Here is a 23,275-nt window from a genome sequence, read left to right on the forward strand (position 1 = left end):
CTTTCATCTTCTGAGGTACGCTCTCGATCGCTCCTTTTTGAATCATCAATTTGATTTGGGCAAACAACTCCTTCAGGTGAGCTGGAGGTGGTCCTTTCGGTGGGACATTTGGAGGAAATTTCTCGAATTCTAGGGCATGGCCCCTGGCCACGACCTCCAGGACCCATTTGTCTGACGTTATCAACAGCCAATTTGAGTAAAATTTTGATATTCGTCCTCCAATTTTTTCTCGAGAGTGGGGCTGTGGTGGTGGCAGGTGAAATGTCTCATTAGCGCTTATCCTTTCCACGGTAATTTGTCTTTCCCCTGTTTTGGGTATAAGAAGACTTTCTCTGGCCATAAGATTGGTAGCGCTGAGTGTGAAAGCGCTGATTGCCCTGTCTGTAGGAGGATTGCTGGTTATATCCACCTCTGTTAGAGGACGATCCCCGTCCTCTCGCTCCTCGAAAAGGCGGCTTGCAGAATTGAAGGCTGCCTAAGGATTTCGCAGTTTCCGTATCCTTTTTAATCGTCTGCAAGGCTTCCTCCACTTGGGGGGCCACACAGATATTCACCATCATATGGCATGTCCAATACTTTATTCTGGACCTCTTGTCTGAAGGAAGTGGAACGTAGCCACCCCTGCCTACGGAGGACCGCAGCACCCGCTAGTTGTCGAAAGGCAGTGGAGGCTACATCAACTGCTGAATCAATAATCTCTTCTGAGATTCTTTGGCCTTCTTGAAGGATCTTCAGCGCCTCAGCCTTGGAAGGCTCAGGAAGGAGGTCAATGAACGGTGCGATGTCGGACCACATCTGTTGATCATATCTTCCCAAGATGGCCAATGAATTAGCCGCTCGAACAGTCGTAGCCGCCATGGTGGAGACGCGCTTCCCAATGGAATCTAGGCGTTTGCCATCTCTGTCTGGCGGAGCTGAAACAGGAAAAGAAGGATTTCTAGCCCTCTTTTGTGCTGCTTGGACAATTATAGAGTCAAGCTTAGGCTGTCCAATAAGGCACGCAGGTGATTTGTCCGGTGCCCTGTACTTTTTCTCTGGAGGAATGGACGCCGGTGTTGCCATGACCTTAATTCCTTCTTGCCAAATAAAATCGATGATGGGAATAGACTTGATCTGTTTTCTGGGCTGGTCTTTAAAATCATATAGAAAACAGTCTTGTTCCATGTGTTCCATATTAATATGAAAGCGTTTAGTAGCACGCTCCATTAAAAGGTGGAAACTGCCCACGTCCACCAGCGGTGAAATTGAGACAGTCTGAGGTGAAGGAGAAGGAGTTTGCACCTGGTATTCATCCCACTCCGCCTCATCCGGTACCTCTCCTTCTTCTCTTTGATCATCTTCATCCGAAGACTGAACATCCACAGGCTGATCGTGTGGTGGAGGTGAAGAAGGATTTGCTGCTTGAGAAACTGGCAAAGGCTCTTCAGTAGCCGGAGTAACAGGTAGATTCAGATGGTGGAAACCTTCTATAATAATCATCCAACATATATTGTAAGTTGGTAAGTAAAGCAACTGGCACTTGCGAGACAGGGACTCTGTCTACAGGAGACGCCATACGTACAGGTGATTGTATATACTCCTGTTCTTCTTCTTCTTGATATTTTATATTTATCTCAGAAGGACTAGTGGCTGCACCGAATGTCCTTTGAACCACTTCATCCTCACTGTCGGAGTCTAGAAGCTGGTCCGGAACCTGCGACGACGATCTTTGAGGTGAAATATGTAGAGGTGAGAGGTGGAAAGCTGGTTCACGCCTTTGAACTAAAGACTGTTTTGGTGTCAAGAACACCGTAAATGGTGACCAGACTTGCAACGCAGTGCAAGATGACAATTGCGGCGTCGACGGTGGGTTCACCATTGCCGATGAGGCAGACATCAATGGTTCCGTCGTCGACGGCATAGACTTCGTCAACGGCACAGGCTTCGTCGACGGTATGGACTTCGTCGACGGTATGGACTTCGTCGACGGAACGAGCGTCGTCGACGGTACAGGCTTCGTCGACGGTATAGACTTCGTCGACGGGACAGGCTTCGTCGACGGCATGGCAGTCGTCGACGGATTGGTCTTAGTCGACGGTAGGATCGTCGTCGTCGGTATCGGCTTCGTCGACGGTGGCAACTTCGTCGACGGCGCGGAGCTCGCCGACGAGCCCGTCGACGGTATCTTCTTCGTCGATGGTAGAGCTTTCAGAGGAGTCGACGACGAGGCATCAGAGGTCTAACGGATACATAGACCATAGTTGGTGAAGAAGCTGCCATCGACATGATCATCTGAGGCTTGGGAGATGAGAATGTCACCGTCGACGTAGATGTAGAGTCGACGGAGGTCTTCGTCGATGATGAGACAGAAGATGGCGTCGTCGACGGTAAAGGAATAGTCTGAGGTGAAATTTTGTCAACTGCCTGAGGTAATCTTTTGGTGGACCGTATTTGAGGTGCAGAAGAGCCCTCCCTATTCTTGCCTGCGGGATTAGCCTTAGAGGTGGAAGGCTTGTCAGATCCCTTAGAAGGTTGATGTTTTTTAGCAACCTTAGCTCCAGAAGAAGGCAATACCTCAGACGCAGGCCTCTTTCTAGACGCTGAAGTGGATCCAGAGGCTATACTGCCAACCTCAGACACAGGATTATCAGAATCCTTAAGCTTTTGTAGCCACAAAAGCAACCAACCCTCTCTGTCTCTGAGAGTTTTCTGAGGAAAAGTCCTGCAGATCTTACAGTCCTTGACTTGGTGATCTGGGTACAGGCAATAAATACATTTCTTGTTGGGGTCCTCTTTAAAAAGCCGAAGCTTACCACAAGAATCACAGGCTCTAAACAGAGATTTCTTTGTAGACATCCTTGTAGAAAAGATCCAAAAGGAAGAAAGAGAAGAAAACTGAGCAGAGCTCAGGGAGACTCCCTTCACACGACGTGCGGTAGAAAATCTGAGAGCCTGAGCCTCTGGGGATAACCTTCTGGTGGGTGCTGGCGCCTGATTGGCTGTATTTTGGACTATACAAAATGACTAGGATAGTCATAGGTGTGGAAGTTTTTTCTACTGTAGCTTTGGCTACTTTACTTCCTGGTTTGTTTTTATTGGTATTTACTATGTATTTATAGCATATTATTGCTTTATGTACCGTGGGACTCCCACTCTGACGACGGGGAATGATTCAGGCATGTGAATCTATGAAAGACACCCCTAAAACTGGAGAATAGGGTATATTGGTTTACAGTAGAGTGGGGTAGATTGGAGCAGCGTGGAGTGGGGTGGATTGGTTTAGAGTGGAGTGACGTAGACTGGAGTTGGGCAGGTTGTAGTGGTGTAGAGTAGAGTAGGTTCGAGTGGTCCTGGGCATTACTTGCTGTCCATTCCAACCATTACTCAGGGGACTGCCGCACACAATTGTGGCTACCATATATGTGCTGCCCAGCTTTGACTTCCCCCCAACCTCTATCTCCAACTCAGCCTATTCTGTCCCCATGTGGGCACCCCAGAAGCTGCGATAGTATGCCCCCAATTGAGTGGCATGCTACAGTGGGATTTGAGGAACTACTTCAGGATTCAAGGAACCTGGGATATGAGGATCTATTGCAGGTTTCAAGGAGCCCAGCATCTATAAACGCCACTTCCAGGGTATGTCCAGTTTACTGGCTGTCCTCAATGTTAAGAAGAAGCCGCTGCTTGAGCTCTGCCCTTCAACTGTGCTCCTTGATCTGCAGGCAAGACAGTCTTCAAGCTGGACACTGAGCTCACCTGCGCAGATGTTTTCTGCTGGTCGCACATCTTGGAAACTTCCTCTGCAGCGTTACTTTAAGAATCTCCTTAGGTTCTTACAACGCTTCAACCTCTTCCAGTGCTGTCCTCCGAGGCCTCATCTTAGCGACTAGCTAGGAAAAGTTAGATTTGTTTGGCTTGAGAAACTACTGTTGGAATCTTAAACTCCCCCTTGCACCCATGTCCTGGAACTCTGCCTCTCCTGCCAAGCTGTGGTGCAACTACCGCCTCTTGGCCCTTTGCAGGGTTACTGACAAATCCTGCATGAACCCTTTTTTCTGTTCAGTGCCTCAAGGTGTGGAGCTTTAACAGCTGTGTATTGGACATCAGAATGAAACCATTTTCAGTATGATGCTCTTGCAAGGTAAAGGAACATCATTATTGATTCATTGAGTGTTCACTATGATGCATCTGTTGCTAGGTTAATAATTGGCTTATTTTTTAGTTTCTGTAGAATATTATCATTGATGTGAAGTCCAAGAAATAGAAAACAATGCATGCAACTGAAATTGATATGTACTAGTAGAGAGTAACAGCAGTCTTGGGTTCTGTTTGGCACAAACGAGCCATCTCTAGGGAGAGGCCGCAGAACACCCAAGAGAGCCACCATTTGGCGAGACAAGCTGTGTGGGCTGTGTGGCTACAATTTAACAAGGTCTCTTCTGGACCTTCTCTTATATTCCTATCTCCAGTCCCCCCTCTAAGTCACCAGCGTTGAACAGAGTCTTGAGTGCTTTTGGTACTTTCGATAGGAAATTAAACTGGTTGGTCCCACGCGGTCCTTGCAGCAATATTCAGAACCACAGATTAGAGGTAACTTGACTCTGGTAAGAGTCGATGCATTCACAGCACCTCTCAAGCAGTTGGACATGCTTCCCCTGCACCTTCAGGTTCCTGCACCCTCGCCTCATGTCTGCCCAAGGAGGAGCCTAGAGATCAGTAAACTGGGCGGGGGCCTCATGCATCTTCACACTTGACTAGGAAGTGCCTGGGTAAATGACCATCACCGTGTGCACCCTGTGCCACACTGGAGCATTGTCCAGCGATGATTCCGATTACTATTCTTGCTTATGTGCACATCATTGAATTTAATAGATAGTATGGTGAAACCAGTGCTCCTGCGTAGACAATGAGTTGAATACATTTTTCAACAGAAGCAGCAACTTATGTTAGAAACCACTATCCTCCACATGATTGTATGTCAGAATTACGCATGTGTTTAGGACGCATGCCTTTATAGGCCAGCATTAGTATGAACTAATCATAACAACACATTTCTTTTACACGCAAGTCTTTACAACAACTTGCCCTACGGGGTGCTGGAGTTTGGATTAGTATAATTTACCAATCCAACTCCAGTCTGCGTACCAGTAGGGAAGGTGTTGTTTTTTAAATCCAACACCTCTGCACCAATGCGCCCCCGAAAGCAAGTTGTTGTAATGACTTGCGTGACCAAAGAATGCGTGTTAATGACACATTTGTTTAAATGCCAGTGCCGTATATGCACAGCATGAGTCTGGCGTCGTGCTGAAGGCTGTTTCTTCCTCCACAGATTCAGTGTTTGCAGCTTATGAACATGGCTATGGTTCAACCTTTCCGGGTGTTCCTTGCATCTGTATGTGGTCTTTGTACGCAATGTTAACAGTGGAAGGAGAACTTTTTAGCAACTGTGGAAGATGACACTTTTACCAATGGAAAAAGGAAAATGTAATTCCATTCTCTATGTCCTTAACCATTATGAGTGTTTAATGAAATGCACAAAGCTGTACTAGGAGCTTGGGATAGTAATGTAATCGAAACACATTGGCTGTCCTGGATACTTACTTTCACCAACTGTTTGTGTAGTTAATAATAGGTAGATATTTTATGACATAATTTTTTTTTTTTTTAACACTTTATTTACAGTTATAGCAGTACACTGGGATCAGAAAAAATCTTTCAGTGAGTACATGCAGGTGAGTTATACATTTCCCATGATACAGTCAACAATGCTGTGCTTTCGTACGCCGCCCCAAAGTGTGTAACTCAAATCCCCACATCCCTAATGCACTAGACATTTCAATCACATGGTTTACAGAAGCAGTGCATACACTCAAGGCCTGGACATATATCAACTGCAGCAGCAAAAATAGAGTACAATCAAAGCGGGTGCGGTGACATGCGCCGTGTGATAATTTAGCCCACACCGGTAGGAACTATAACGGGGTCTGTCTGCCTGGGGTGGGCTTGTTGCTGAGCCTGGAGATGTGCCCTGAAGGGTCCCCAAACATCTTTGGGCCTGGAAGGGGGCGGAGGGAGTGTTGTTGCATAAATATCACTATTTGTGGAGCAGGATGCCATGCTCTTCAGCCATCCCTTTACCGAGGGCGCTGCCCCGCCGCCCCAGCAGATTGCCACTTCCCTTTTGGCCAGGAGTAAACTAATGGCTACGAACCTGTGGGCTGCCTGCTGGAACTGTGTAACATATCCCAGCAATGCAATCTCAGGCAACAGGGTCATAGGTACCTTGATCATGCCGCTCACCATCCCACGAATGGCCACCTAGTGCGAGTGTACGTTCGGACAGGACCAAGCAAGATGAGCGAAGTCGCCGTTCGGAGCATGGCATCTGGCGCAATGATGCGATCTGGTAGGGTCTATCCTAGTAGTCTAGCAGGGGTAACGTACATCCTACAAAGAAACTTAAAGTGAAGTAATTTGTGTCGGCTGTTGAGGGAGACCTTTTCCATGACCGCACAGCAGGCAGCCCATTGTTCGTCTGAGATCCGACCTCCCAAGTCCTCCTACCATGCCTTGCGTATTTTATCATCCTTGATTGGAATAGTAGCAGCGCATGCCTAATAAAGCTGGGACTCTATGTGTACTCCTCTCTCGCTGCCAATCACCTTAGTGAGCGGGAGGAAGGAAGGGGGCTACAGAGGGTAGTCTGGGAAGGTAGCCCACAGGGCAGAGCGAATTCGCAGAAGGACAAATCTGTCCTTGAATGTGGCGTCGGAAAAGAGAGATTCATCATAAGGGTCAAATACATGCCCGTTTGGGAATAGGTCGCCCATCTTAGTAATGTCAAATTTATGGCATGTCTTCTATATCAACTTTTCGCTAGTAATAGTTAACATTTTAGGGTTTGGGAGTGGGAGATCTGAGGAGTAGAGCAGCGGAGTGTGCGTAACATAACACAGTTGTTCCCAAGCCCAGCTAGTGGTCGATGCGGGTTGGATATCGTTGGGGTCTTTGGGGAAACCTTTCTGCAGTATTGCCGCTAGCGTGTCCAGTAGGACTAGGTCAGATTCTGGTCGGAGATATAGAATTCTGGCGTCTAGGAGGTACCATGCTTGTGCGAAACTGCACTGCGCCTCTAAATAGTATAGTCTGAGGTCGGGAACCCCGAAACCACCTCTATCGCAGGGGATCGTCATCACCGTCCGGTTGACCCTGAGATGCCCCCCCCCCCCCCCCCCAAGACCAGCCTTATTAAATGGGAGCGAAGAGTTAAAAAGAATTTCCTTGTGAGTGGACTAGAGATGTTTTGAAATAAATATAAGAATTTAGGAAGCACAACCATTTTAATGAGGGAAACCCGACCCGCCATGGACAATGGGAGTTGCAGCCATTTCTCAATCTGTGTCTCCAATTTAGCAACAGCTGTCCCGTAATTACGGCGAATAATCTGCTCCGTGTTGAGGTGTTTACGACAGAAACTTTGTAGATGACTGTGCTGCAGCATTCCAGTAATTGGCTACTGGCTATTAACTGATGATTTGGTAAGCATTACGATGAACTGACCAATCCAGGGCCTGCCTTCGGAGACCAGGGGTCATCAAATATATTATAAGTAACAGTGTCCCTGAAACTTTTCATGCACAAACTAGACAAAAAAAAGAGCACTTTTTGGGTAAGTTGCGTGAAGATTGGTGAAGCTGTGCCAAGTTATTAACAACACAAACTATATAACTATAACTAGCCATTGGCATCTATGACTGGGAAAGTATATGTGTGTGTATATATTATATATTACTATATACACACACAAAAACAAATAATGTTATGGTTAAATTTAGGGTATTGGGGTGGTTCGTGGTTAACGGTGGTAAGGGTAATTTTAGGGGTGGGCAGGGGTAAAGGAAGGTTAGGAGGTTTTTTTTTTTTAAATATGGTGTTTCGTGGGTTTACCCCATAAAAAAGATAACAAATTAAATATCTAGTTTAAGGTTTTGGCAGTGGGTAAAGGGAGGTATAGGTGATTTTAGGGTTTACGGGTAGGTAGTAGTAAAGGGAGGTAAGGGTCATTCTAAGGATTAGGGGTGGATAGGTTGTAATTTACATTATTATGCTTACCATGCTTACCATGTATGGTGAAGGCATGTGTTGTATTGTCATACTACCTTTTTGGGGGAAGAAGGAGGATAAAAACAACAATGCAGTTTAGTGTCACATATTTTGGTAACCGATATTGTAACCTTCTTAGGCTTGTAAAGCCGTGTCCTCTATTGAAATACATTATTCATCAACATTTTCTTTTCAATGAAAATGATATGTTTAAAAAGGAACATTATTTGAAATGTGTCTATAGTAAAATACATGTATGATAGCAGGTTGTCGAGCACGCAGTGAATAGTAATAATTTAGCTTTGTAAATGCTAGCGTCTTTTGGGGCGACGAGAGTGGGCATACAAATGCAGCCCCACACCTTATTCTAAAGAAATCCTTTCCTATACATTGGAATGCTGTTTAGAACACACAATAGGCTTCTTTAGGACTATGGTCGAAGCAGGCATGCATGAAGTTATCCTAGCGGTAGCATTTCGTGCCACTTTTAACTGGGGTGAGGGGCAGGTGCTCGCTTGAGAGGCTTGTCAAAATGACATTAAACAACATTACTAACCTTATTCTCTTACCTTAGCCTTTAATGCCTCGGCGTAGAGGTCAGCATTAGCGTAATGGAGGGTGGCCGAGGAACGGAAGATCTTGACACCTGGAATTTCTTTAGCCTAAAAAATAAAAATAAATAGAAAAAACAAGAAAAGAAGAAGTAAGTGGAAATTGGGTGAAGAGGGAATAAAAATGCAATAGGGCCTTGAAGGATGAGATATCGCTATGCTAGATTTCCATTAAGCGTGGATTTAACTCATATAATTTGCTGTAGATTGTTAATGTGAAATAGCAAGAACAATTATGAGAGATCACACAGACTGATATGAGGAGGGTAACCATGCATTAACTGCTATTTTCTTAGTGCGAAATGCATCCTTGTGTCCAAAATGAACCAGAGGATGTATTTTGCATTAAGAAAATTGCACTAAATGTAACAGAACAGCAACAGCAGCTGTAAGCACTCTGTTCCTGTTCTCTTGGGTTGGCATTTTTCCCTAAATTACAAAAAACTTTGCAAACTGGTGTAATTGCATAATTTTTTAATAATTTTGTGTCACAAGAGTTACGCAAAATTACTCTGATTACGCCAACATAATTAAAATGTTGTCACACCTAATTTCCAGACTGAAACATATCACGTTGTCACTCAGAATGCAGGCTTATGATTAGCTGGGGTATTCCTGGACCCCAAGCTGCACATTTTAAAGTATACTTGAGCAGACTGTACTGAGTATGGGGGCACAGCCCCCAAGAACTATTCCCAGGTTTGGGTTATCAAGTTACTCTCTAGCTATCAGTTGTATGTGTAGTTCAGAAGCAATATAGCAACAACAGTTCACCTAATACATGTGTGCCTGGTATAGTGTTTGGCGGACAGGGTACTCAAGGTACCCTTGCCATAAAAAGCTCTGTGTCCCCACCTTATTGTGAGATGGGCAGACTATAACTTTTTCCGACAGTGCTACCTTTGCTGTCAGATACATAGTCTGATGGCCCGATGGAGTAGCGGCTGTCAGAGTGAGGCCTAGTGGTCACAAAAAAATAACAATGCCCCCAAAAACATGCTGGGTGTTTACAGTCATTGTTTTTGAGGAAAAAACTCAGGCTTTGGAAGTTTGTTTCTGAAAAGCGAACAAGCTTGGTGCAGAACCAACAAAAAAAACTAGCAAGAGGGTCCTCTAGGAGCTGCGTGTGTGCGCGTGTGTTCCTACCGCCGCAAAATGAAATACATTTTAAACAAGCATTTACAATGCAATGGTCTCGGCATCATTAAAGGTAGAGCTATTGGCATTGCTCATGACATTTCTTTTTTTTTCTTTAAATCATAAATAAATGGCATTGTCATTTACATTGTCAATACACACCACTCTGCACTCCACTGCACTCACCTGCACTGCACTCACCTGCACTGCACTCACCTGCACTGCACTCACCTGCACTGCACTGCACTCACCTGCACTGCACTCACCTGCACTGCACTGCACTCACCTGCACTCACCTGCACTCACCTGCACTGCACTCACCTGCACTGCACTGCACTGCACTCACCTGCACTGCACTGCACTCACCTGCACTGCACTGCACTCACCTGCACTGCACTCACCTGCACTGCACTCACCTGCACTGCACTCACCTGCACTGCACTCACCTGCACTGCACTGCACTCACCTGCACTGCACTCACCTGCACTGCACTCACCTGCACTGCACTGCACTCACCTGCACTGCACTGCACTCACCTGCACTGCACTGCACTCACCTGCACTGCACTCACCTGCACTGCACTCACCTGCACTGCACTCACCTGCACTGCACTCACCTGCACTGCACTGCACTCACCTGCACTGCACTCACCTGCACTGCACTCACCTGCACTGCACTCACCTGCACTGCACTGCACTCACCTGCACTGCACTGCACTCACCTGCACTGCACTGCACTCACCTGCACTGCACTGCACTCACCTGCACTGCACTCACCTGCACTGCACTGCACTGCACTCACCTGCACTGCACTCACCTGCACTGCACTCACCTGCACTGCACTCACCTGCACTGCACTCACCTGCACTGCACTGCACTCACCTGCACTGCACTCAACTGCACTGCACTGCACTCACCTGCACCACACTCACCTGCACTGCACTCCCCTGCACTGCACTCACCTGCACCGCACTCACCTGCACCGCACTCACCTGCACCGCACTCACCAGCACTGCACTCACCTGCCCTCACCTGCACTGCACTGCACTCACCTGCACTCCACTGCACTGCACTCACCTGCACTGCACTGCACTCACCTGCACTGCACTCACCTGCACTGCACTGCACTCACCTGCACTGCACTGCACTCACCTGCACTGCACTACACTCACCTGCACTGCATTCACCTGCACTGCACTCACCTGCACTGCACTCACCTGCACTGCACTGCACTCACCTGCACTGCACTCACCTGCACTGCACTCACCTGCACTGCACTCACCTGCACTGCACTCACCTGCACTGCACTGCACTCACCTGCACTGCACTCACCTGCACTGCACTCACCTGTACTGCACTGCACTCACCTGCACTGCACTGCACTCCACTGCACTCACCTGCACTGCACTCAACTGCACTGCACTGCACTCACCTGCACTGCACTCACCTGCACTGCACTCCCCTGCACTGCACTGCACTCCCCTGCACTGCACTCCACTGCACTGCACTCCACTGCACTGCACTCACCTGCACTGCACTGCACTCACCTGCCCTCACCTGCACTCACCTGCACTCCACTGCACTGCACTCACCTGCACTGCACTCACCTGCACTGCACTGCACTCACCTGCACTGCACTCACCTGCACTGCACTGCACTGCACTCACCTGCACTGCACTCACCTGCACTGCACTGCACTGCACTCACCTGCACTGCACTCACCTGCACTGCACTGCACTCACCTGCACTGCACTACACTCACCTGCACTGCATTCACCTGCACTGCACTCACCTGCACTGCACTGCACTCACCTGCACTGCACTCACCTGCACTGCACTCACCTGCACTGCACTGCACTCACCTGCACTGCACTGCACTCACCTGCACTGCACTCACCTGTACTGCACTGCACTCACCTGTACTGCACTGCACTCACCTGCTCTGCACTCACCTGTACTGCACTGCACTCACCTGCACTGCACTCACCTGCTCTGCACTCACCTGCACTGCACTGCACTCACCTGCACTGCACTCCACTGCACTGCACTCCCCTGCACTGCACTGCACTCACCTGCACTGCACTCCACTGCACTGCACTGCACTGCACTGCACTGCACTGCACTCACCTGCACTGCACTGCACTCACCTGCACTGCACTCACCTGTACTGCACTGCACTGCACTCACCTGCACTGCACTGCACTGCACTCACCTGCACTGCACTGCACTCACCTGCACTGCACTGCACTCACCTGCACTGCACTGCACTCACCTGCACTGCACTCACCTGCACTGCACTGCACTCACCTGCACTGCACTCACCTGCACTGCACTCACCTGCACTGCACTCACCTGCACTGCACTCACCTGCACTGCACTTCACTCACCTGCACTGCACTCACCTGCACTGCACTCACCTGCACTGCACTCACCTGCACTGCACTCACCTGCACTGCACTGCACTGCACTCACCTGCACTCCACTCACCTGCACTCCACTCACCTGCACTCCACTCCACTGCACTCACCTGCACTCCACTGCACTCACCTGCACTGCACTCACCTGCACTGCACTGCACTCACCTGCACTGCACTCACCTGCACTGCACTGCACTCACCTGCACTGCACTCACCTGCACTGCACTGCACTCACCTGCACTGCACTACACTCACCTGCACTGCATTCACCTGCACTGCACTCACCTGCACTGCACTCACCTGCACTGCACTGCACTCACCTGCACTGCACTCACCTGCACTGCACTCACCTGCACTGCACTCACCTGCACTGCACTCACCTGCACTGCACTGCACTCACCTGCACTGCACTCACCTGCACTGCACTCACCTGTACTGCACTGCACTCACCTGCACTGCACTGCACTCCACTGCACTCACCTGCACTGCACTCAACTGCACTGCACTGCACTCACCTGCACTGCACTCACCTGCACTGCACTCCCCTGCACTGCACTGCACTCCCCTGCACTGCACTCCACTGCACTGCACTCACCTGCACTGCACTGCACTCACCTGCCCTCACCTGCACTCACCTGCACTCCACTGCACTGCACTCACCTGCACTGCACTCACCTGCACTGCACTGCACTCACCTGCACTGCACTCACCTGCACTGCACTGCACTGCACTCACCTGCACTGCACTGCACTGCACTCACCTGCACTGCACTCACCTGCACTGCACTCACCTGCACTGCACTCACCTGCACTGCACTGCACTCACCTGCACTGCACTACACTCACCTGCACTGCATTCACCTGCACTGCACTCACCTGCACTGCACTCACCTGCACTGCACTGCACTCACCTGCACTGCACTCACCTGCACTGCACTCACCTGCACTGCACTGCACTCACCTGCACTGCACTGCACTCACCTGCACTGCACTCACCTGTACTGCACTGCACTCACCTGCACTGCACTCACCTGCTCTGCACTCACCTGTACTGCACTGCACTCACCTGCACTGCACTGCACTCACCTGCTCTGCACTCCCCTGCACTGCACTGCACTCACCTGCACTGCACTCCACTGCACTGCACTCCCCTGCACTGCACTGCACTCACCTGCACTGCACTGCACTCACCTGCACTGCACTGCACTCACCTGCACTGCACTCACCTGTACTGCACTGCACTGCACTCACCTGCACTGCACTGCACTGCACTCACCTGCACTGCACTGCACTCACCTGCACTGCACTGCACTCACCTGCACTGCACTGCACTCACCTGCACTGCACTCACCTGCACTGCACTGCACTCACCTGCACTGCACTCACCTGCACTGCACTCACCTGCACTGCACTCACCTGCACTGCACTCACCTGCACTGCACTGCACTCACCTGCACTGCACTCACCTGCACTGCACTCACCTGCACTGCACTCACCTGCACTGCACTCACCTGCACTGCACTGCACTGCACTCACCTGCACTCCACTCACCTGCACTCCACTCACCTGCACTCCACTCCACTGCACTCACCTGCACTCCACTGCACTCACCTGCACTGCACTCACCTGCACTGCACTGCACTCTGCACTCACTACTCTGCACTCTGCACTCACTACTCTGCACTCACTACTCACTACTCTGCACTCACTACTCACTACTCTGCACTCACTACTCTGCACTCACTACTCTGCACTCACTACTCTGCACTCACTACTCTGCACTCACTACTCTGAACTCACTACTCTGCACTCACTACTCTGAACTCACTACTCTGAACTCACTACTCTGAACTCACTACTCACTACTCTGCACTCACTACTCTGCACTCACTACTCTGCACTCACTACTCTGCACTCACTACTCTGCACTCACTACTCTGCACTCACTACTCTGCACTCACTACTCACTACTCTGCACTCACTACTCACTACTCTGCACTCACTACTCACTACTCTGCACTCACTACTCACTACTCACTACTCTGCACTCACTACTCTGCACTCACTACTCTGCACTCACTACTCTGCACTCACTACTCTGCACTCACTACTCTGCACTCACTACTCACTACTCTGCACTCACTACTCACTACTCTGCACTCACTACTCTGCACTCACTACTCTGCACTCACTACTCTGCACTCTGCACTCACTACTCTGCACTCACTACTCTGCACTCACTACTCTGCACTCACTACTCTGCACTCACTACTCTGCACTCACTACTTTGCAGAGTAGTGAGTGCAGAGTAGTGAGTGCAGAGTAGTGAGTGCAGAGTAGTGAGTGCAGAGTAGTGCACTCACTACTCTGCACACTCACTCTGCACTCACTACTCTGCACTCACTACTCTGCACGTAGTGAGTGCAGAGTAGTGAGTGCAGAGTAGTGCACTCATTACTCTGCACTCACTACTCTGCACTCACTACTCTGCACTCACTACTCTGCACTCACTACTCTGCACTCACTACTCTGCACTCACTACTCTGCACTCACTACTCACTACTCTGCACTCACTACTCTGCACACTCACTCCTCTGCACACTCACTCCTCTGCACACTCACTCCTCTGCACACTCACTCCTCTGCACTCACTCCTCTGCACTCACTCCTCTGCACTCACTCCTCTGCACTCACTCCTCTGCACTCACTCCTCTGCACTCACTCCTCTGCACTCACTCCTCTGCACTCACTACTCTGCACGCCGCTGATATCATTGAATCTTCCACCACACTTTCTAAAACTCTATAGTCAGAAGCATAATAGGCACAGAACCAAAAGAAGGGTAGACATTGCTTAAAATAATCTTATTGTATTTATGAGAAGCAAAAGCGAGACTGTGAAATGTGCTGAGTATCAGTTTGTTAGGAATCAACAGAGTGGAGTTAGAGAACCAAGAAATAGTAGTTTAGAATCCGGGTTAGAAGGAGTAGTAATCACAAGCTGAGGATCAACGGGCGCGAAACAGCGTGGTGGGCGCGCACGACGCAGCGTGGGCGTGCACATCAGCTGAAGATCGCCGGAGCAGACACGAGTCTGCCTTCTGCCGTGACTGACCCGATGCGGAGGGAAAGAGCCCGGTGAGTGGGGGGGGGGCGGCAGAGAGAGAGAGTGTGAGAGTGTGTGTGTGTGTGTGTGCATGCATGCATGCGTGCGTGCGTGTGTCTGTCTGTCTGTGTGTGTGTCTGGCGCATGCCTGCCTGCCTGCCTGCCTTTGTGCGCGTCCACAGACCCTGGTCGGCTCGTCCACCTCTCTGTAGTCCCTTGCTAGCTTACTAGGCGACAATAGTTCTCGTTGCCGAGACCTAAAAAACGAGAGTGGTGATGTGTGTAGTGTGCACGTGCTTCACCGCAAGTGCTCCCTTGCCGGCGATCAGCATGCTATAATGCGCATGCGCGGGCGCTCTCTTGTGCGCGTTCTAGCAAGCTGATCGCCCCCAAAGTAGCATTTTTCAGAGCCCTACTGAAGGTCTCGGCCGAGACCAGCGCATGCTCTAGATCAGGCCGAGACCTAAAGAGGGGGTTGCACATCAAACTTTTCAATGCCTTCACAGGATCCACCATGTCAGCGTATCTTGTGAATGTACATAGATCACCACTGGGTGATCTCTGAATCTGGTAGGCATCAGCAAGTCAGGGTGGTGGACATAAGGTTCCCCCCCACAGTGATGGAGAGAGTAAAGACTGCCATACCCTACGTCAAGCCCTTTATCACATGCTGCATTTACTCCTGAGAGGGCTAACAGAGGTGTAGATGGTTAACAAAAGGTCACGTATCTGCCCCCTCCCATTGCACTTACAGGACCTCCTATTAAAATGTTTCATCCATGTTTTCAAGTAAAAATTAAATGTCTGCAACTCAAACCGCTACAAGAGACCAGTCACAATTAGCACTATAAAAAAAGAATGCACAAAATGAATCATTAAGTGTTATGTAAATACAATGTTACACATCCTATGCATACCTAAATGTGTAGCTAAAGCTAAAACTCTGCTCTCCAACACCACTCACAGCCACTCTGCCTCCTCCTCACACCAGAATCTGTGGCCTGCACCACTCTGCTCTTACCTGTTGATAGCCAAACCAAAACTGATCTCCCCTCATCATCCCCCACCACCTCTTAAATCATTATGCCGCTGTCCATTTTAAAGAAACGTATTTGCGAGTATTGACGAGGATAGCAACTGAATTTAAGAATAAATGAGCATTTTAAGCATTTTTAAGCCTCGTCAGATCGAAATTATATTTCCATGCAGAAGAAGTGGCTACTAACGTATTGAGAATTTGGCTTAGTTATTCTGACTACCTATCATGTTTGCTCTGTTTAATTGTTTATGCCGCATTCCATCATGACCTTGGCAAGCACAGCAATACATACCCTACAACAGTGAGAACATTTGCCTACTACTGGGACCTGCACATATCAATGCAAAGGAAAGTCACTGAAATTGAAGAACTAGTTGAGGAAAGAATGGAAGCTTAGTAAGAAGTTTAGACTGATCCTCTAGCGTAGGGAAACCACTATCGTCTTACTTGACACACACATGCTTTATCTGGCTGCAACTTTGGTGAGTCCACCCGCCACTTATGAGTTGTTGTTATGGTACAAGGTTTGTACAACTACCACACGGGGCAGCTAAAGATGCTCAATGAGTACCAAATACGGGCAGTAATTATAGAGAATTTTACAAAGGAAAAAGTTATGGATTATTCGCATAATATTTCCTAAAAGCCTGCAACATTTACAAATAAATCCACAACAATGGGAATTACATTTTAACATCGAGCTCGAATGAAAGAAAGCATTTGTTTCAATAGAAGGCTCTCAACTTCTGTTTATCAACCATGATAGAGAATACCGCCACCTTCAGGTTAAACAAGCATTTACAATGCAACGGTCTCGCCTTTGCAAAAGTTAGCGCTTTTGGCATTGTAAATGACAAATGTTTTATTTATGTGTTGGTTTTGGAAACAGATAAATTAATGGCATTGTCATGAGCAGTAGAGAGTGAGTAGTAGAGAGTGAGTAGTAGAGAGAGTAGTAGAGAGTAATAGTGAGTAGTAGAGAGAGTAGTAGTGAGTAGTAGAGAGTGAGTAGAGAGTAGTAAGTGAGTAGTAGAGTGTGTAGTAGAGAGTAGTGAGTGTGTAGTAGAGACTAGTGAGTGTGTAGTAGAGAGTGTGTAGTAGAGAGTGTGTAGTAGAGAGTGTGTAGTAGAGAGTGAGCAGTAGAGACTAGTGAGTGTGTAGTAGAGTGGTGAGTGTGTAGTAGAGTGGTCAGTGTGTAGTAGAGTGTGTAGTAGAGTGTGTAGGAGAATGTGTAGTAGGGAGTGTAGTAGAGTGTGTAGTAGAGAGTGTGTAGTAGAGAGTAGTGAGTGTGTAGTAGAGAGTGTGTAATACAGAATGTGAAGTAGAGAGATTGAAGTAGAGAGATTGAAGTAGAGAGATTGAAGTAGAGAGATTGAAGTAGAGAGATTGAGGTAGAGAGATTGAATTAGAGAGATTGAGGTAGAGAGATTGAAGTAGAGAGTGTGGAGTAGAGAGTGTGGAGTAGAGAGTGGAGAGTCTGTAGTAGAGTGTAGTAGAAAGTAGTGAGTGTGTAGTAGAGTAGTAGAGAATGTGTAGTAGAGTAGTAGAGAGTAGTAGAGGGTGTGTAGTAGAGTGTGTAGTAGAGGGTGTGTGTAGCAGAGTGTGTAGTAGAGTGTAGTAGAGTGTGTAGTGTAGAGTGTGTAGTAGAGAGTGTGTAGTAGAGAGTGTGTAATGTAGAGTGTGTAATGTAGAGTGTGTAATGTAGAGTGTGTAATGTAGAGTGTGTAATGTAGAGTGTGTAGTAGAGTGTGTAGTAGAGTGTGTAGTAGAGTGTGTAGTAGAGTGTGTAGTAGAGTGTGTAGTAGAGTGTGTAGTAGAGTGTGTAGTAGAGAGTGTAGTAAGTAGTGACTGTAGTAGATAGTGTGTAGTAGAGAGTGTCTAGTATAGAGTGTGTCGAAGAGAGTAGTGGCTGTAGTAGTGAGTGTGTAGTGAGTGTGTAGTAGAGTGTGTAGTAGAGAGTAGTGACTGTAGTAGAGAGTGTGTAGTAGTGTGTAGTAGAGAGTAGTGACTGTAGTAGAGTGTGTAGTACAGTGTGTAGTAGAGAGTTGTGACTGTAGTAGATAGTGTGTAGTAGAGAGTGTCTAGTATAGAGTGTGTCGAAGAGAGTAGTGGCTGTAGTAGTGAGTGTGTAGTGAGTGTGTAGTAGAGAGTAGTGACTGTAGTAGAGAGTGGGTAGTAGTGTGTAGTAGAGAGTAGTGACTGTAGTAGAGTGTGTAGTACAGTGTGTAGTAGAGAGTAGCGACTGTAGTAGAGAGTGTGTAGTAGAGTGTGTAGTAGAGAGTGTGTAGTAGAGTGTGTAGTAGAGAGTAGAGTGCGTAGCAGAGAGTAGTGACTGTAGTAGAGAGTGTGTAGTAGAGTGTGTAGTAGAGAGTGTGTAGTAGAGTGTAGTAGAGAGTAGAGTGCGTAGCAGAGAGTAGTGACTGTAGTAGAGAGTGTGTAGCAGAATGTGTAGTAGAGAGTAGTGACTGTAGTAGGGAGTGTGTAGTAGAGAGTAGTGACTGTAGTAGAGAGTGTGTAGTAGAGAGTGTGTAGTAGAGAGTGTGCAGTGATTTGAGTTTTACATCAAATTAAAAACGGGAACGGAACAAACTCATCCTATACATTATTGTGGTAGGTGCCCACGCATATAGGGTTAAATGATGCGTTAGATGCCACAGGTCCCACCAACACGCTTCCTTTATGATAGGAGAATGCCCAACATCGCGGAGATTTGCTCTCTGCTCTTCCCGGATATTTGTATTTTCAAATGTATAATGTTATCCTGCTAAACGAAGACGATGCTCAAACTATAAAAGAAGAGGGTTTCACAGATATGTTAGTCCTTCCGGGCAAACGAAATGACCCAAAGAAAGATCAAGTGACAGTTTAGAGCTCCAAGTGAGTCTTAATAAAATCAGTGTCTGGAACGCATAGCATCAAAGACGAGCGGGGCATCAAACTGCAGTGTCATTCAATCAAAGCTTCAAGACTTCTGAGCGCTAGCCGAGAATTATTTTTTGTGAAGCACTAATCACTGTGGAAGGTGCCCCTGCTATCCCAGATGTGAGAAGTCAGTCTGATATGAAAATAAGCAGTATTTGGAATGAATGTATTTGGCAGGGGGAAGGTGGGGCGGCGCAAGACCGTACTGACGAGTGAACAGGAGCCATTTTGTACCGAGTGATTCTGCCTGTGTGCATGTAGACAAACCAGGCAGCAGCATGAGCATGTGATTCGGTAAAATAACAAGCATTTACAATGCAATGGTTTTGCCTTTGTTAAAGTTAGAGCTATTGGCATTGCTCTTGACACTCTGAGGCTCCACTCTGCACTCTGAAGCTCCACTCTGCACTCTGAAGCTCCACTCTGCACTCTGAAGCTCCACTCTGCACTCTGAAGCTCCACTCTGAAGCTCCACTCTGAAGCTCCACTCTGAAGCTCCACTCTGAAGCTCCACTCTGAAGCTCCACTCTGAAGCTCCACTCTGAAGCTCCACTCTGAAGCTCCACTCTGAAGCTCCACTCTGAAGCTCCACTCTGAAGCTGCACTCTGAAGCTCCACTCTGCACTCTGAAGCTCCACTCTGAATCTGAACTCTGAAGCTCCACTCTGAATCTGCACTCTGCACTCTGAATTTGCACTCTGAATCTCCACTCTGCACTCTGAAGCTCCACTCTGCACTCTGAAGCTCCACTCTGCACTCTGAAGCTCCACTCTGAATCTCCACTCTGCAGCTCCACTCTGAATCTCCACTCTGCACTCTGAAGCTCCACTCTGAATCTCCACTCTGCACTCTGAAGCTCCACTCTGCACTCTGAAGCTCCACTCTGCACTCTGAAGCTCCACTCTGAAGCTCCACTCTCCACTCTGAATCTCCACTCTGAAGCTCCACTCTCCACTCTGAATCTCCACTCTGAAGCTCCACTCTCCACTCTGAATCTCCACTCTGAATCTCCACTCTCCACTCTGAAGCTCCACTCTGAAGCTCCACTCTGAAGCTCCACTCTGAAGCTCCACTCCACTCTGAAGCTCCACTCTGAAGCTCCACTCTGAAGCTCCACTCTGAAGCTCCACTCCACTCTGAAGCTCCACTCCGAATCTGCACTCTGAATCTGCACTCTGCACTCCGAAGCTCCACTCTGAAGCTCCACTCTGAAGCTCCACTCTGAAGCTCCACTCTGAAGCTCCACTCTGAAGCTCCACTCTGCACTCTGAAGCTCCACTCTGAAGCTCCACTCTGCACTCTGAAGCTCCACTCTGAAGCTCCACTCTGCACTCTGAAGCTCCACTCTGAAGCTCCACTCCACTCTGAAGCTCCACTCCGAAGCTCCACTCCGAAGCTCCACTCCGAAGCTCCACTCTGAAGCTCCACTCTGAAGCTCCACTCTGAAGCTCCACTCTGAAGCTCCACTCTGCACTCTGAAGCTCCACTCTGAAGCTCCACTCTGCACTCTGAAGCTCCACTCTGAAGCTCCACTCTGAAGCTCCACTCTGAAGCTCCACTCTGAAGCTCCACTCTGCACTCTGAAGCTCCACTCTGAAGCTCCACTCTGCACTCTGAAGCTCCACTCTGCACTCTGAAGCTCCACTCTGAAGCTCAGCTCCACTCCGAAGCTCCACTCCGAATCTGCACTCTGAATCTGCACTCTGAATCTGCACTCTGAATCTGCACTCTGAATCTGCACTCTGAATCTGCACTCTGAATCTGCACTCTGAAGCTCCACTCTGAAGCTCCACTCTGAAGCTCCACTCTGAAGCTCCACTCTGAAGCTCCACTCTGAAGCTCCACTCTGAAGCTCCACTCTGAAGCTCCACTCTCCACTCTGAATCTCCACTCTGAATCTCCACTCTCCACTCTGAAGCTCCACTCTGAAGCTCCACTCTGAAGCTCCACTCTGCACTCTGAAGCTCCACTCTGAAGCTCCACTCTGCACTCTGAAGCTCCACTCTGAAGCTCCACTCTGAAGCTCCACTCTGAAGCTCCACTCTGAAGCTCCACTTTGCACTCTGAAGCTCCACTCTGCACTCTGAAGCTCCACTCTGCACTCTGAAGCTCCACTCTGAAGCTCCACTCTGAAGCTCCACTCTGAAGCTCCACTCTGAAGCTCCACTCTGAAGCTCCACTCTGAAGCTCCACTCTGAAGCTCCACTCTGAAGCTCCACTCTGAAGCTCCACTCTGAAGCTCCACTCTGCACTCTGAAGCTCCACTCTGAATCTCCACTCTGCACTCTGAAGCTCCACTCTGAATCTCCACTCTGCACTCTGAAGCTCCACTCTGCACTCTGAAGCTCCACTCTGCACTCTGAAGCTCCACTCTGCACTCTGAAGCTCCACTCTGAAGCTCCACTCTGAAGCTCCACTCTGAAGCTCCACTCTGAAGCTCCACTCTGAAGCTCCACTCTGAAGCTCCACTCTGAAGCTCCACTCTGCACTCTGAAGCTCCACTCTGCACTCTGAAGCTCCACTCTGCACTCTGAAGCTCCACTCTGCACTCTGAAGCTCCACTCTGCACTCTGAAGCTCCACTCTGAAGCTCCACTCTGCACTCTGAAGCTCCACTCTGCACTCTGAAGCTCCACTCTGCACTCTGAAGCTCCACTCTCCACTCTGAAGCTCCACTCTGCACTCTGAAGCTCCACTCTGCACTCTGAATCTCAACTCTGAAGCTCCACTCTCCACTCTGAAGCTCCACTCTGAAGCTCCACTCTGAAGCTCCACTCTGAAGCTCCACTCTGCACTCTGAAGCTCCACTCTGCACTCTGAAGCTCCACTCTGCACTCTGAAGCTCCACTCTGCACTCTGAAGCTCCACTCTGAAGCTCCACTCTGAAGCTCCACTCTGAAGCTCCACTCTGAAGCTCCACTCTGCACTCTGAAGCTCCACTCTGCACTCTGAAGCTCCACTCTGCACTCTGAAGCTCCACTCTGAAGCTCCACTCTGAAGCTCCACTCTGAAGCTCCACTCTGAAGCTCCACTCTGAAGCTCCACTCTGCACTCTGAAGCTCCACTCTGAATCTGAACTCTGAAGCTCCACTCTGAATCTGCACTCTGCACTCTGAATTTGCACTCTGAATCTCCACTCTGCACTCTGAAGCTCCACTCTGCACTCTGAAGCTCCACTCTGCACTCTGAATCTCCACTCTGCACTCTGAAGCTCCACTCTGAATCTCCACTCTGCAGCTCCACTCTGAATCTCCACTCTGCACTCTGAAGCTCCACTCTGAATCTCCACTCTGCACTCTGAAGCTCCACTCTGCACTCTGAATCTCAACTCTGAAGCTCCACTCTCCACTCTGAAGCTCCACTCTGCACTCTGAATCTCAACTCTGAAGCTCCACTCTCCACTCTGAAGCTCCACTCTGAAGCTCCACTCTGAAGCTCCACTCTGAAGCTCCACTCTGAAGCTCCACTCTGAAGCTCCACTCTGAAGCTCCACTCTGAAGCTCCACTCTGAAGCTCCACTCTGAAGCTCCACTCTGCACTCTGAAGCTCCACTCTGAAGCTCCACTCTGAAGCTCCACTCTGAAGCTCCACTCTGAAGCTCCACTCTGAAGCTCCACTCTGAAGCTCCACTCTGAAGCTCCACTCTGAAGCTCCACTCTGAAGCTCCACTCTGCACTCGGAAGCTCCACTCGGAAGCTCCACTCGGAAGCTCCACTCGGAAGCTCCACTCGGAAGCTCCACTCGGAAGCTCCACTCGGAAGCTCCACTCGGAAGGGGCAAAGATCGGAGCATCACGGAACTAAAACAAATATAAACAAGGCAGTGAGTGCAGCACCGCCTTAGCAGTGGGATAGCAGCCTTGATAACATCGGAGCAGCCCCTGCGCCCGGCCTCAAAACAATAAAGGCAACTCTAGAATGCAGATTTACCTGTATCCCGCAAGTGATGTACGCAGATGGGAAAGA

At 48.9% G+C, this 23,275-nt stretch overlaps 1 protein-coding gene across 3 annotated transcripts in view; it reads right to left on the reverse strand.

Annotated features, from left to right (window-relative positions):
* Window positions 1-23,275, reverse strand: part of LOC144782429 (solute carrier family 26 member 6-like) — a 235,226-nt gene that overhangs the window by 64,917 nt on the left and 147,034 nt on the right. For all 3 annotated transcript variants that reach the window (XM_078661782.1, XM_078661781.1, XM_078661783.1), the window contains exon 15: window positions 8,652-8,744. In XM_078661782.1, coding sequence (XP_078517908.1) covers window positions 8,652-8,744 — 93 coding nt within the window. The remainder of the gene's footprint in view (window positions 1-8,651; window positions 8,745-23,275) is intronic.

The sequence above is a fragment of the Lissotriton helveticus genome, chromosome 9 (assembly GCF_964261635.1).
Source record: "Lissotriton helveticus chromosome 9, aLisHel1.1, whole genome shotgun sequence".
Classification (NCBI taxonomy): domain Eukaryota; kingdom Metazoa; phylum Chordata; class Amphibia; order Caudata; family Salamandridae; genus Lissotriton; species Lissotriton helveticus.